Genomic DNA, 15203 nt, shown 5'->3' with positions numbered 1-15203 from the left:
TTGGCATTGAGGGAGTGCCCTGCATATAATTAACATGTAATTTATACACACTTATCTTTGTATCTTGTTTGCTTCAGGCCAGGAACCATGTCTGAGGCTAGGCTGGGGAGGGATTAAAGGGGTAGCAGTGGGGCCTATTTGGAGTTCTGGATCACACCCTGGATCCAGGTGATGTAGGCAGAGACCAGTGTATAGACATCTGGGGTCCTGGGGTCTCCACACCAGGTGCCGGAGAAGGAGACAATGCCCTGGGCTTGTTTTCCACAGATCAGGGGCCCTCCAGAGTCCGCCTGGCAGGGAGAAAGGTCCTGCTGGTTAGAATGCTGACACTGGGGGTCCCATCTTGGCACCTGGTGCTACTCTGGCATGGTGCTATGGGGGCTAGTCTTAGCTCTGTCCCTTATCAAAGCCTTTCCCTCTCTTCAGGGTTCAGTTTCCTCCTTGGTAAAATGAGTAGGTTGGATTCAATGATCACTAAGACCCCTTCCAGCTCTAAAGTTCTATGGCTCTCAAGTGCCCTGATCTGTAAAGTGGGAATAATACCTACCCTGACTCCTCACAAAATCATAGATTTTGGGAACAGTCTTAGAGATAATCTAGTCCAGGGAGTCTTAACTTGGGGTCCAAGGATCTAGTCCAGCAATTCTTGACCTAGGACCCCCCTCCAAGGACTCCAAGGGTCCTTATGGATAGATTTCAATGGAATCTATGAACTTGGATGGAAAAAAAAAATTACAACTTTATTTTCACTAACCTCTAACTAAAATTGGGTATTTCCTTCAAATAGGTATTTTTTTTTAAAATCATTATTCTGAGAGACATCCATAGACTTCACTGGATTGCCAAAGGGGGTTCAGGTCACTCAAAACTCAAAAGGTCGCTCTTATCAAATCCAACCGCTTCATTTTACAGCGGAGGAAAATAGTCAACCAAGCTAGGCCCAAATCCAGTATTGTCCTGTTTTGGGGTCCCACCCTCTATCTCTTTTGTTTCTGTCTCTTCCACTTGTCTCTGTCTCAGTTATTTCCACATCAGAACTAAGACTAGTGAGCTTCAAAAAGTCCTAAGGGAGGGAGAAGGGGAAGAGAGCTGAGCAGCACATCTATCTACCTTGAGGCAGGACCATGTGCGGACGTGACCAGTCGGGGAATGGAAAGGTCCTGGGAGGTGGGGAGCCCCTCAAAGTGAGTGCCTCTTTGAGCCCCCTAGCTTGCCCATGTTGAATCAAAGGACCTGGGTCCAAATCTCACCTACAATGCTAGCTGTGTGAGCAAGTTACCTTACTTCCCTGGGACTCAGTTTCTTTCTATGTAAAAATGAGGAAGTTGGACTAGTTGACCTTTGAGGTTCCTTCAAACTCTCGATTTCTGATTCCATGGTTCATATGGGACAATAGGGCAAAGATTCCCTGGGCCAGGCCTTCTTTTCCAGGAGCTACAGTGTTAGTTGGGCTCAGTGACCTTTAGGGACATGGCAGGTCACTCACCGTGCAGAAACCATTGTGTCTCCAGCTCCCACTGTTGGCACAAAGCATTGTGCTGCTGACCTGGCCTTTCCAGGAGCGGTTGCAGGTCTCCCGACCCAGCACACTCACGTCTGCCTCCATCAGGCCCGGTGGAGGCTCCCCGAAGTCAGAGAGAGAGCCCCAGCCTGACACCAGGCACTTTGTGCCCTGCTTGGGGTCGACACCCGCTGTGGGCAGCTTCAGCACTCCCACTGAGGAGCTGAGGACAGCCTTGCGACTTAGCTGGGGAGCAGAGACAGGTGGCCGCCGATCAGGAAGCTAGCTACGGGTCATGTCATCCACAGCATGCACCCCCAGCCCCCACCCGCAACAGAGCACCTGCCACTCAGCCACAGGAAAAGTCTCCTGAATTCTTGTTTAAATACCTCCTGTTGTAATAATACCTGGCATTTATACAGGGTTGTAATATTTGAAAAGAGCTTAAATTGAAGACATTATCCCACTTGACTGCCTAAGACTGGGTCTAGGGGTATTATCATCACTATTTGAGTCAAGGAAGGCCCTCAGCACCATGGATGGACCCCTTGTAGTGAACTTATGGGAGAGCACATAGGAGAACTGCATAGGAAGGATGGACAGGCATGGATGTGTTATGAGATGCGTATCCACATCAATGAGATCACAGATGCATTGTAGTGCTGGAGTATAGACTGGGAAACTGAGGATATGGAAGGTTAACTTGACTGGTCTCACTGTTGGGTGCCGGGGTAGGGTTGGGGAGCAGGAATCAAACCCAATTGTGTCCTTGATCTAGGTTCCTTATTCTTCTACTTCTAACAAGCTGCCTCTCTACAAATCCCTGCCTCTACTGAGAGGTATCCGTTTATGAAGCAGCTCACTCTGCCTACAGCCCTCTGTGTTCAGTGATACTGGTTCTTATAGCCACTCACTTTGTGATCTTGGGGAGTCTTTTCTCTTCTCTGGGGCGATATTCAAACCAAAGGGAATTGGACGCTATAATCTCTAAGCGCCTTTCCAGCTCAGACTCTCTATGGTTCTATGTGCCAGGGTGCCTTCCAGCCCTGACGTTCTGTGTGTGTGTGTATAGGACAATAACTGGACACCGGGAAGGGGCAGAGAGGACCTCCCTGCTTCTGGGGCTTACCTTCAGCAGGCAGATGTCGTTCTGATGGGACACAGGGTCATAGGCTGGGTGCAGGATGGAGCGCTGGATGCCGAACACCTGCTGAGTGGGCTCAGGGTTGCTGGGGGAGTGGGCACCCAGCACGACCAGGCCAAGGCTACTGTCTCTGTGTTGAGAAAGGGAAGAGGTCACTGGGGGAGCTGGCCCTCTGGGGAGAACTCAGAACTCCACTTCTTTTTTCTCTTGTCTACGAAGCACTTGGGAGGGAGGGAGGGAGTGCCAATAGAAGTATCTCTATTTTCTAGATGAGAAAGTTGAGGCCCAAAGAATGAAATAACTTGTTCAAGATGACATAGCTAGTAAAGGTTGGGATTTGAACTCAGGTCTTCATGTCTCCAAGTCCCAGGTCTTCGTGTCTCTAAGTTCCAGACTCTCTCCTGGTATTCAGATGGTAAGGACAGGAGTCTTACAGGGGATCTGGAGTGTGGAATTCTTAACTTACGGGCCATGAACTTGTTTTCAAAAGATATAAGGGCACTGGCCCTGGAGTCGGGAGGACCTGAGTTCAAATCTAGACACTTAACCCCAATTGCCCTGCCTTCCCCCCTCAAAAAGAATAAAGAAGTAAAAGATATGATAACTATTTCAATAAAATTGGTTTCCTTTATAATCCTCTCTGTAGGCACTAGGTGGTGCCATAGTGCATAGAGTGCTAGGCCTGGAGTCAGGAAGACTCAGCTTCCTGAGTTCAAATCCTAGCTGTGTGATCCTGTTTGTCTCAGTTTCCTCAATTGCAAAATGAGATGGAGAAGGAAATGGCAAACCGCGCCATTATGTCTGCCAAGAAAACCCCAAAAGGGGTCTGAAAAACAACTAAGCAACACAATCCTCTGCATTTAACTTCACGCATTTAAAAACATTTTTCTGAAAAAGGGACCATCCATAGGCTTCACTGTGGAAAGGGAACTAGGTCACAAAGTGGTTAAAAATTCCTGATCTAGACGGATGTAAGACTATCTAAGAATAAAAGACAAGGGTATGCATTGTTGGTACGCCTGCCAAAAATAACTGATATTTGTCAGGTTGGCAAAATACTTTATAGGCATTATCTCACTTGAGTTTCACAGCAAAAGTGGGAGGTAAGTTCTATAGTTATTAGTCTGTTGGTTGACAAGCATTTATTAAGCACCTACTATGTGCCAGTCACCTCCCTAAGCTCTGGGAATATAAAGAGAAGCAAAAATAAATAAATAAAAATAAAAACCCAGTCCCTGCTCACAAGGAGATCTACGAGCTGCCTATTATTGGCCAGATGATGAAACCGAGTCTCGTGGAAGTGAAATGATTTCCCGGAGGTCCCACAGCTGGGATTTAAGTGCAGGCCTTTCTGACCCCAAGTCTGACACTCTACCCACTGTTCCACATTTTGAAAGCCTGCTATGGGAGGATCAGAGACTCCAGAGCTGGAAAGGATCTCAGACATGGTTGAATTCCAATCTCTTTCCCTCCAGCCAACCCCCAGTGTCACAATCCAAGTGTGACAAAATGGAAGGGGTGTTGGATTTGAAACCCAAGAAAACACGGGTTCCAATTTCATGTGACTTTGGGCAAATCTCACTGGACTTCAGTTTCCTCGTCTGTAAAAGAGGTGATTTGGGCTAGATGGCTTCTAAGTCTATGATTCTGTAACCCTAAGAATGGGGCTAATCCTTGCCTCTTAACTTTCCAAAGGTTGCTAAGTCCTGGGCTGATGGTGTTCTGGGGAGAGGTCAAGGAATTTGAGGAGGGTGGGTGCAGGGGGTAACCCTGGGTTTTCTGGACCTCAGTTTCCTCATCCGTCAAATGGGAGAACCGGGCTCAGTGAAACTCCACAGTCTCCATAAGTTCTAAACATGACCTGTGAAATTTGTCACTCCTGCCTCTTTCAGGTGGGGAGTGAGAAAGCTGACGTCTCTTTCACAGGTAAAGACGCTGACTTAGAAAAAAACTTAGTGCGGTCACTTTGGGTCACACGGTCATTAAAACCAGTAAGTGGCAGGATGAGGGAAAAGCTCTCTTTACGTGAAAGTGTTCTCTTTCCCTTTGAGACCCTGGCCAAGTCTGAGCTCGGTTCCTCATCTGTAAAATGGTGCTTATACCTGCAGTAACTGACAAAGAACCGTCATCAATGGGCTCCGATGAGATAATACAGGTAAAGAGATTCTCATACTTTGAAGGGCTATACAAATACCAGTTATTATTATGTGAGGGGGTCAAAAAGAAATCTGGAACCTCCTCCTGGTACATTATTCCTGGGTTTTACATTCTGAACCCTTGTCCTGATGCTGCCACTATTTTTACCGGGTAGATTTAGGCAAATTCCTCCCCCTCTCTGTGCCATGGTTTTCTGTAAAATGAGGTTTTAACTCAATGGTTTGGGAGATCTCTTTTAGCTTTGACAGTCTTAGGAGTCTAAAAGATAGTTGCAGGAAATCTCTGAACCCCAGAGAGCAGAACAGGTTCAAGATCAGGTGGTTCTGGGGGCTTTTAGTTCAGCAGTTAAAAAGGGGTGAAGGGTGAAAGCCTTGGGGAGATTAGCTGGGTTCCTCCCAGTGGGGGGCCTGGGAGCCAGAGTAAGAAGGTCCTTCTCACCTGTTGAAGAAGCAGTGGGCCGCTGTCAACACCCACTGAGCCATGAAGAGCACCCCTCCGCAGTGGTGTTCACCCATAAAGCGCACGGAAGCCATATAGGGCCTGGAGTGTGGCTTCACCTCCCGGCCCCCAACAATGCGACTGCCCTTACAGTCAGGGAGCCCCCAGCCAAGGAGGAAGGTAAGGATACCTATCAGGAACCAGGAGAGGGGAACACAGAGTGTTGAGAAATTGGGACTCTTTGTAAAGGACCAAGGAAGTCAGAGGAAGAGGTGGAAAGAGAAGCCAGGTTTCTTGCTTCCCAGTCCCAGGTGAAGAAGGAAGAGAAACAGCAAGAAGGTAGAAGGCAGCAGAGAGAATTAGGAGCAGACAGTGGGTGACTGAGACAGAGAAGGATGTGGAGAGGGAAACAGGGACAGAGAGAGATGAGGATGGGGATGGGGAGGGGGATGGAGATTGGGGTCAGGGAGCATGATGGGGCTAGGTACAAGGAGAGATGAGGTCAGAGACAGAGATGAGATATGGTTATGGGGAAAGGGGTGAGGATGGGGAAGAGGCAGAAATAGGGACTGGCTCAGGGATGAGAGAAAGATACGGGAGGACATGGAGCCAGGGAGAGGGTGAAGGAGACAGGGAAGGGAGCCAGACAGGGATAGATGGAAGGGAAAGAAAGATGAGGTAGAGGACCCAAGGGTGCCCCTGTCCAGGATTCCTCAAATTCTGGGAGCTCCTGCTCACCTAGAGGGTCTATGGGAAACAGTAGACTCAGTGCCAGAAGTCTGGAGCTCCAGCCCGGACCCATCTCCCCTCCTCAGCTCCTGGGCCTCCCGCTGGTTTGGTGAAGGAAGGGACGAGGGAACAGGGCTCAGGAAGGAGAGGAGGGCCTAACCCTGTGGTTAAGGTGCCCCACCCCAGCCAATGTCTCCTGCCCTCTGAAGAAACCTAACTGTCTGTGTGACCCAGGGGAAAGCCTCTTCCTGTCTCTGTTCCTTGGTTTCTCCATCTAGAAAGAGAGGAGGGGAGTGCGGTGGATCAGCTGAGCTCTAAGGTGCCTTCAGATACTAACATTCCAGAATTCTGTAGTAAGTCTCAGGATTGTGAGTGGTCCTTCTATTTAAGAATTCTAGTCAGGGGAGGGGGGCAAATCCTTGGGAAGGAGAGCCTGCCCATAAGAGACTCTGGTATCAGTGGAGGACCCTTGGTTCCAAATGACTGCCGGAGCCCAGGGGCCTGGCTGAGCCCATCTGGACACATCGAGGGATCATAATCACAATCTTCCAACCCTTTGATGATTTCAAAGCGCCTTTTAGACATTAGATATGTGGTAGATGCCTCTCCCCTCCCTCCAAGTGGTCACTAGGAATGTTCCCTGAGAGTGTTCCAAAGTTGGGCAGCAGGGAGAGGAGGAAGACTATCTAGTATAGGTGGGAAGCCTGAGTTGCCAGAGAAATGAGGACTGAGTTAGAAAGCATCACGAACAGAGCATCAGAGGGTCTGTCTTCCAGGCCCAGCTTCACCACCGACTCACTAAGTGACCTTTGGCAGGTCCTTTCCCCTCTCTGAGCCTCAGTTTCTTCATCTGTGAAATGGGTGGGGTAATCCTTGCCTGGCCTTCCCCCTAAGGTTGGGACTAGGTATGTGAGGTCATGAATGGTGCATCAGAAGATCTGCTTTTCAGGCCCAGCTTTGCCACAGACTCACTTAATCTGGTCCTTTTCCTTCTGAGTCTTAGGTTTTGTTTTGTTTTTTTTAATCTGTGAAATGGGAAGGGTAACCCTTGCTTGGCCTCTCTCCTCAAGGGTAGGGCATCTTCTCACCATATTGAGCTATACTGATTGGAGGAAGAAGCATGAGATTGGGAAAAAGTCTTTATTCAAAATTAAATTCCTCTTATAAACCAGGAAAGTGAGGCAGCTAGGTGACACAGTGAATAGAGCATTGGCCCTGGAGTCAGGAGGACCTGAGTTCAAATATGGCCTCAGACACATGATACTTACTAGCTGTGTGACCTTGGGCAAGTCACCTAATCCCAATTGCCTTGCCTTCCCTCCTCCCCCCAAAAAAATAAACCAGGAAAGCCCAGTTGAGTCCCCACTATTGGTCCAGCTCAGTGGACCAATCAGAGGAAGGTCCCTTCCTCTCTTTTGGACTAGGTTTCCCCCTGTGAGATTGCAGGGGGAGGAGGCTAGATCAGGTGGACCCTCAGGGCCCCAAAGTCCTGAGTTTGTTCGTGCTGGACACTGCCAGTGAGATCAATAATGCTGTAGCACATCATAGATCCAGGCCACAAAGGTGGAGACGCGAGCATAGACATCAGGATAGCGTGGATCCCCACAGATTTTGGAGGAGAAGGACACCACACCTTGAAGCCTCCCTCGGCAGATGAGTGGTCCCCCGGAGTCTCCCTGTCAAGCAAAAGGGGACAATATGAGGGCAGAAGAAGGTTAAGTAAATATTGAGTCAATGGTTTGGAGAGAGAGACAGAGACAGAGACAGAGAGAAATGAGGATAGAGATGGAGTTAGATATAGTGTGGCCAAGTCAACTCATCCTTCAAGTCTACTGGGTCTGCCCATTCCCTAGGCCTACTAGGGAGTCTCCCAAAGATCTTCCAGTCTAACAGATTAGTACTGAGAGAATACTAACAGCTAGCTTTGGAGAAGCAGAGAGACAAGGACAGAGAGAGAGAGAGAGAGAGAGAGAGAGAGAGGAAGGAAGGAAGGAAGGAAGGAGAAGAGAGTAAGAGACAGAGAGAGAGAGAGAGAGGAAGGAGAAGAGAGAAAGAGAGAGAGAGAGAGGAAGGAAGAGAGAGAGACAGAGAAGAGAGAGAGAGGGGAAGGAGAAGAGAGAAAGAGAGAGAGAGCAAGAGAGAGACAGAGACAGAGAGACAGACACAGAGGAAGATGAGCTTTTAAAAGACAGAGAAACTGGGCCCCAGACTAAGGCAGGAACTCTCCCAAGGTTACTCTGCAATGAATAGGGGGGCTACAATGCCATCCTCCTGCCTCCCATGTTTCCATTCCTCACAAGCCTCACCCCACAGACACCCTGGAACTGGCTCTTCCTAGAGCCAGAGGCGCAGACCATGTCCTGGTTGATGTTCCCCCTCCAGGAGCTGTTGCAGGCCTGCCGGGCCATCACCACTACAGACATCTCCATGAGTACAGTGGTGGGATCATCCCGGCCCGGAACATCCCCCCAGCCGCATACCAAGCACCGAGTCCCTGGGCGAACTGCTGTATTCCATCGGGGAAGGCTGATTGGTCTCACTGAGCGCGTCATCGATGCACTGCCATTGAGCTTCAGGGGACAGGAGGGGCAGGGACAGAGTTAAAGATGGGGGCAGAGAGAAAGACATATGAGTTGTTCAAGGGGGCAAGAGGCAGGGATAGAGATGAGGACAGACATGGGGGGAAGGACAGAGATAGACAGGGTTTGAGACACTGATAACATTAGAGGGAGAAAGAAATAGTAAGGACAGAGATGAAGACAGACATGGGAAGAAGGACAGAGATAGGATTACGGACAGTGACAGAAAAAGAGGGGCAATAAGACACAAAAACAAAGATGGGGGAAGCAGGGAAAGATTCAGAGACTTTGTCTCCGGGACCCACTAAAGTAACCTCTCCCTTTCCCCAAAGGCCAAGCTCTTTCTCTCTCTCTCCTGCACCCCAAGCCTCATTTGGCCTCACTGGCTTCAGAGAGCGGGGGAGCTCTGGGTTTCCAGGGCTCACCTTGAGCAGCTGTAGGTCGCTGGTGTCAGCCTGGGCATCATAGAGCGGATAAGGGACAGCTCGAAGGATCCCAAATACCTGCTGGGTTGACTCTGGAATAATCAGGGAGTGGGCGCCCAGGACTACCTGAAAGTCAGCTAGATCGCTATAACCCCAGGGAGGGAAGGAGAGATGTTAGCTTCTAAGGGCTGGGGGATCCCTCCTCTATTCCTTCTCTAGTGGTCTCAGTATTCTTCCCCCACCTTGGGACCTCTCCTGCTGCATACTCCCACAGGACTGCCAATTAGCATCTGGGAAAACTGAATCCACCCCCCCCCAAAGTAAGGCATCTACCCAAGTTCACACAGTGAGTCTGAAGGATGAGAACCTTGATCTCCCAGATCCTAGCCAAGGCTTCTTTCCATCCTGCATTTTCTTTCTCCTTCTCCATTTTGTATTTGATGGGAAGGGAAACTGAGGCCCAGGGATTTGCTCAAGGTTATAGGACTGGAATTCAGTCCCAAACTAGGGTATACTGTCATATGATTTTGGTGGGTGCCCTGGGAGAGCTGATTGTGGCTGGGGGAGCCCTCAAAGTTGGGACTTTGGACAGGGTACAGAGGTCAGGGAAGAGGTAGTTCTCAGGGATGGACTCACTTGGAAACCTCACAGTGGGCAGCTGTGAGCACCCACTGGGGCTGGATGAGGGACCCCCCGCAGATGTGCTCACCCTGGTACTGGATGGAGACTGCAAATGGGTAAGAGTGGGGTGTTGCTTCTCAACCCCCCACAATTCGGCTTTGGTGAGCCCCTGGGGACAGAGACAAATGTCTGAGCCTTCTTCATGGAGTTCTACATCCCAGATCTGGGGGATATACTGTCTCTAGAAGGTGGTTTCATTTCTATGGCACTCCTGAGTGGGGTCAGTATTATCACAGGGTCCTGTCAAGGGATTCTGGGTAGATAGATCCCCAGTGGTGAAGAAGAAGAAAGGCTCAAATTGTCAAGACTGGTTGGCCTTCCAAAGTAATCTAGCCTTCAACATCTCAAGAAAAGTCCTCAAATCAGCCTCCTCTGTCTTCTCAGACACAGGGGCAGGGATTGAGACAGTGACAGAGACAGGAAGATACTGTACTGCTCAAGAAATGTTAATGGTTCCCGATTGCCTCTAAGATAGATAAACTCATCTCTGGGGTTGACAATCTGACTTCAACTGTCTTTCTAGACTGATCTCATGTCATTTCCCATGCCTACACTGCACGTTGTGTCTCTGCTCCAGTGGTCTCAGTATTTACCTGTGCTTCACACAGGGGCACTGTCCCCTCTTGCCTGGCAGGGGACTCCCTGGACACTGCACCTGAAAGAGTCTCCCTCTTCACCTCCCTTTGTTGGGAGTTTATGTGACATCTACAGGAAGTTTTTCCTGATTTTCCTTGTTGTTAATGCTCCCCTTGACCCCCAAAAGTACTTTGTAGTCACTCTATAGATACTGATCCGTGTACATGTTGGCTTCCCTCCCTCCCAGTAGTGGGCTCCTTGAGGGCAGGGATGGTTTGAGCTTTGTCTAGGTATCTCTAGCATTCAGCATAGTGCCTGGCACATAGTAGGCACTCCATAAATGTTTGTTGAATCCAAATTAATTTTATTTGGTGTCACAACTACCCATCTCCCCTTATCCCCCTTGCAAAACACACACACACACACACACACACACACACACACACACACACACCATGCATTGATGTGGTCGCCATGGATGGATGACACATTTTAGGGAGAGGACATTAACAAATCGGAGTGAACAAAAATAAAAAAGATGAATCAATTATACCAGAGACAGGGACTGAAATAGATGCATAGGCAAAGAAAGCTTGAGACTAGGACTGTCAGTCAACAAGCTATTTATCAAGCACCTACTATGTGCCAGGCACTGGGCTAAGCAGTAGGGAGATAGAGAAAGGCAAAAGATAATCCCTGCCCTCGAGAAGCTCACAGTCTAATGAGGGAGGCAAACAGCTGTCTACAAACAAAAACGGCAGTGAGGTGGCACAGTGATAGAGCGATAGAGTTAGGAAGTGCTGAGTTCAAATCCAACCCTGGACAAGTCACTTAACCCTGGTTGCCTCAGTTTCTTCACCTGTAAAATAAGCTGGAGAAAGAAATGGCAAACCACTCCAGTATCTCTGCCAAGAAATGCCCAAATGGGGTCACAAAGAGTGGGACAGGACTGAAACAACTCAGCAAAAATGATGTACAAACAAGCTCTATACAGGATAAATTGGAGATAATCGACAGGGAGAGGGCCGCAGTATTAAGGGGCACTTGCGAAGGCTTAGGGTAGAAGGAAGCCAAGGATGCCAGAAGGCAGAGATGAGGAGAGAGAGTAGTCCTAGCATGAGGGAGAGCCAGTGAAAAAGTCTGGACTGGAACTGAGGCTGGGATCAGATACCTCACCCCAGGGAGGAAAAAAAAAAAGGAGGCTAGGAGAGAAAGGAGATAGATCCCTGGGAAGAAGAAGCTTGGCCTGGGGTGGTGGTTGGTGGTGGTGGTTTGAAGGGAGGAGTCGTTTCTAAGAGCCTGAGGGGCGGCTGGTCCCCACAAGCATCAAACATTCCAATCCCTGAGCTCTAAAGGGCTTAAGCCCTGGGGAAAGAAGAGAGTCCTTCCTCAAAAACTTCCTCAATTCAATCCTAAAAGCATCCATTCCTTCCGTGATATGCAAAGCGTGGTGCTAAGTGCTGGGGAGAGATCTAGGTGGAAACAGCCTTTGGCTATTTAGGGAGGGTAGGGGAGGATATATATTGGAGGTAATTTGTAGGGGAGGGAGGGAGAGCCAGTAAAAAGCTGTGTGAAAGCCAGTAGAAAGGCGGATGTTGCCCATGGAATTGTGATTAGTCAATAGGAACTCTTCTTTCCCCCTTTTTCCCTATATCTGATACTCCTCATTTTTGAGCCTCTTTCCCTCTCCAGATGGAGAAACTGAGGCCCAAAGAGAAGGGAGTTGGTCAGGGTCACAACACGATTCAAGCACAGAGTTGAGGCCAGTATCTCCATCTCTTAGCTTCTCCTCTAGCACTACCCCTCATATGTGGGGACTGTCTCTCCCTAGGAAAGGGGCTGAGGTGTATTTTGGGGCAGGGGGAGTCTATTACCTGAGGAGGCCAGCTGGCCCAGGACTGCCACCCAGGACAGGAGCATGGAGATCCCAGGGGCCCTCATGCTGCTTCTCTGGGTCCTTGTTGATGTCTTGGTCCAGGACTGAGTCTGGGATGGCTCCAGTTAAGTAGTGTGTGTAGGGGCAGGAAGCAGGGGTTGGGGGGACAGTTATGGGGGGGGGAACGTATCTTTCCTGATCCCCCTTCTCCACTTCTTCCCTTTCTCTGGTTTGGCTTGTGAAATGGGGGTTATGTCATCACCTCTCAACGGCCCCCCAGGAGCTGCCAAAGGGGTCTGGAACCAGACTCAGCACCCAGAGCCCCTCAGAACTTGCTTGGGACTCCCAAGGACCCATCTCAGGTCTCAGAATTCTATGGGACCCACTAAAGTATCCCCTGTCCCCTGGGGTCCTTCCTAGTACCCAGAGCACTTCCAAGGATCCACCTGGAAGTTGCTCAGAGTCCCTTAGTATACCCCAATTCTAGGAACATCCCAGAACTACCCTAGACTCTGGACTCTGCCCCAGTTCCCAGAATCCCCAAGGATCCTCCCCAGTGCCCAGAACTCCCTAGTGTCCACCTCAGTCCTGGGAACATCCCATAATCTATGCCAGTCCCTAGAGTCCCTTGGGGTTAACTTCAATATTGCTGTTCTCCCTTCAGAATCTATCTCAACCCCCCCTGGGACCCACCTATGTCAAAGCCCAAAGGCACCCCACCCCCGGCTTCAATGCCCAGAGTACCCCAGGACCCTCCCTAATGCTCATAATCCAACTCGGCCTCAGGAACCTATGCACCAGAGTTCCCAGAGTACTCCTCGATTGGACCCAGTACCTGAAACTCCTCGGAACATCCCTTAATACTTGAGATCTAGAACTCTAGAAAATGACCCAGAGCCCAAAAGACCTACTTTAGTACCAGGACCTCCTCAGGTAATGGACTTCTCCTGCCCCAAAGTACACCTCACCCCTCTCCTAGGAGGACACAGCCCCCAGATATGGGGGGAGGGGTGCTAGATGAAACCTTAGGACCTTAACCTAGTGCCAGAAGCCCCCTAGGGCTTACCTCACTGAACAAATACCTTACCAGTTCTGGACCTCAGTTTTCCCAAATGGAAAATGGGGAAAATCCCCACTTCTGTTTCCTTAATATCCTAGAACCCACTGCAGTGTCTGAAGCTCTAAAGGATGCCCCCCCAACCCCGACTTCAGTGTCCAGAACTGACTGGTACCTGCCTCTGTACCCTGGGTCTCCCAGAAGAGATTCCAGTTCTCAAAATCCCTCCAGGCCCCACATCAGAAACTAGAGTTCCCCGGGTCTCTCTACAGAGCCTAGAGCCCAGTAGGATCTGATTCAGTGCCCAGTCATTGCCCAGAATCTCCCATGGGAGTTTCTGACATAGAGGATTCACATGGGCCTGGGAATAAGGAGACGAGTTCCAGGCCTGGGTCTGACCCTAAATTGCTGTGTTACCTTAAGCAAGTCCCTTCCCCTCTCTGGCCACCAGTATCCTCCTCTGTAAAATGCCTTCCAAATCTGAGAGAAGCTAACACAACAAAATAGTGCTCTTCATTGACTGAGCTCCAGATTCTATGCTGAGACTTAATTCAACAGACTAAGCACCCTTGAATCTGGATCCGTGACCAGGGACTCTAAGATGTATTCCAAGATGGAAAATGACATTTTAACTCAAAATCTTGTCGAACTCTGTCGTAAGACCTGGGTTTGAATCCCATTCCTGCCACCTAATATCTGTGTAGCCTAAGGTAGGTTTGAATTGAGGCAGCTAGGTGGCTCAGTAGATACGGTGCTGGGCCTGGAGTCAGGAAGACCTGAGTTCATATCTAGCCTCAGAAACTTTCTAGTTGTGTCATCTTGGGCAAGTTATTTATTTTAATTTCTTTTTTATTTTTAGTTTACAACACTCAGTTCCTCGAGTTTTTGAGTTCCAAATTTTCTCTCCCTCCCTCTCCTCCCCTCTCCCCACCAAGATGGCATGTAATCCAATATAGGTTCTACATACATCTTCATATTGAACTTGTCTACATAATACTCCTATTGTAAAGAAGGATTATAACCAATGGAATAAGTCATGAGAAAGAAGAAATGAAACCAAAAAAGAAGGGAAAAAAGAGCAAATAGTTTGCCTCCATCTGCATTCAGACTTCATAATTCTTTCTCTGGATGTGCATAGCTTTTTCTATCATGAGTCTTTTGGAGCTGTCTTAGAACCTTGCATTGATGAGAGGAGCCAAGTCTATCGAAGCTAGTCCTTACAGATACTGTGTCTATAATCGTGTATAGTGATCTCCTGGTTCTGCTCCCCTCACTCAGCATCAATTCATATAAGTCTTTCCAGGTTGTAATGAAGTCTGTCTGCTCCTCATTTTTTATAGCACAAAAGTATTCCATTACATCATATACCACAGTTTGTTCAGCCAATCCCCAGTTGATGGGCATCCCCTTGATTTCCAATTCTTTGCCACCACAAAAAGAGCTGCTGTAAATATTTTTGTACATACTGATCCATTTCTCACTTGTGTGATCTCTTTGGGATACAGTTGGACAAGTTATTTAAAGGAAATGGTGAGCCACCCCATTATCTTTGTCAAGAAAAACCCACAGACTAAGGTCTGTGATTGAACTACAACAATCTTAGGGTAGGTCACTTAACTTTTCTGTGTCTCAGATTTCCTCTCGTTAAAATGAAGGGGTTGGCCCCTCATTTTAAGGGGTTCTCTAAGGTCCTCTTCAGCTCTAAGTGTGTGATAAGCTCACCTTTACTGCTGTTCTAATGGTCCCTGCATCCCCACCTGTTCCACCTGCCAGTGGCTTTCAGGTAGGGTATTTCAGGGAGGAAAGGAAGGAGTTTGGGGGATGGGTATTGCCCCAAATTCTGAGGATGGAAATCCTTGGGAAACAAGTGCACAGTCCCGTTCAATATTCAAGAAACACTAGCCACAGCCATGGCTATGGTCCCAACACCCTTAGGATAAAATACAGGCTATTCATCCTGGCATTCGGTGCCTTCACAAGCTCTGCCTGGCCAAGATATAAAAGAATTCTGGTCTAGGAGTCAGGATACCTAAGTTCTAG

The 15203-nt window shown here is 48.8% G+C and overlaps 2 protein-coding genes across 2 annotated transcripts; both read right to left on the bottom strand.

Annotated features, from left to right (window-relative positions):
* Positions 1–134: 134 nt before the first annotated feature.
* Positions 135–6042, bottom strand: LOC118830632 (serine protease 57-like). The gene is made up of 5 exons (XM_036737537.1): positions 5979–6042; positions 5241–5430; positions 2631–2775; positions 1487–1747; positions 135–290 (listed from the first exon to the last, which is right to left on the bottom strand). Exons 1-5 carry the CDS (start codon positions 6040–6042, stop codon positions 135–137), a joined length of 816 nt encoding a protein of 271 aa, XP_036593432.1.
* A 1450-nt stretch (positions 6043–7492) lies between these two features.
* On the bottom strand, positions 7493–12171 carry LOC118857844 (serine protease 57-like). Its single transcript, XM_036768358.1, has 5 exons — positions 12105–12171; positions 9610–9700; positions 8974–9118; positions 8276–8539; positions 7493–7645 (listed from the first exon to the last, which is right to left on the bottom strand). The coding sequence occupies exons 1-5, from the start codon at positions 12169–12171 to the stop codon at positions 7493–7495; spliced, it is 720 nt and encodes a 239-aa protein (XP_036624253.1).
* Between the last annotated feature and the right edge of the window lie 3032 nt (positions 12172–15203).

The sequence above is a fragment of the Trichosurus vulpecula genome, chromosome 1 (assembly GCF_011100635.1).
Source record: "Trichosurus vulpecula isolate mTriVul1 chromosome 1, mTriVul1.pri, whole genome shotgun sequence".
Classification (NCBI taxonomy): Eukaryota; Metazoa; Chordata; class Mammalia; order Diprotodontia; family Phalangeridae; genus Trichosurus; species Trichosurus vulpecula.
Note: the sequence above shows the minus strand (reverse complement) of the source record. Positions and strands in the feature narration are given on the sequence as shown.

Bases quoted from the DNA above. Each gene is read 5' to 3' on its own strand.
- LOC118830632 (XM_036737537.1), bottom strand. From the start codon at position 6,042: ATGGGTCCGGGCTGGAGCTCCAGACTTCTGGCACTGAGTCTACTGTTT. The intron at 2,776-5,240 runs GTGAGAAGGACC...TTCTCAACACAG, and splicing joins GCCCACTGCTTCTTCAACAG to AGACAGTAGCCTTGGCCTGG. The intron at 291-1,486 runs GTGAGTGACCTG...TCTCCCTGCCAG, and splicing joins GACACAATGGTTTCTGCACG to GCGGACTCTGGAGGGCCCCT.
- LOC118857844 (XM_036768358.1), bottom strand. From the start codon at position 12,171: ATGAGGGCCCCTGGGATCTCCATGCTCCTGTCCTGGGTGGCAGTCCTG. The intron at 9,701-12,104 runs GTAATAGACTCC...ACCCATTTGCAG, and splicing joins GGGCCAGCTGGCCTCCTCAG to TCTCCATCCAGTACCAGGGT. The intron at 7,646-8,275 runs GTGAGGCTTGTG...TTTGCTTGACAG, and splicing joins AGTTCCAGGGTGTCTGTGGG to GGAGACTCCGGGGGACCACT.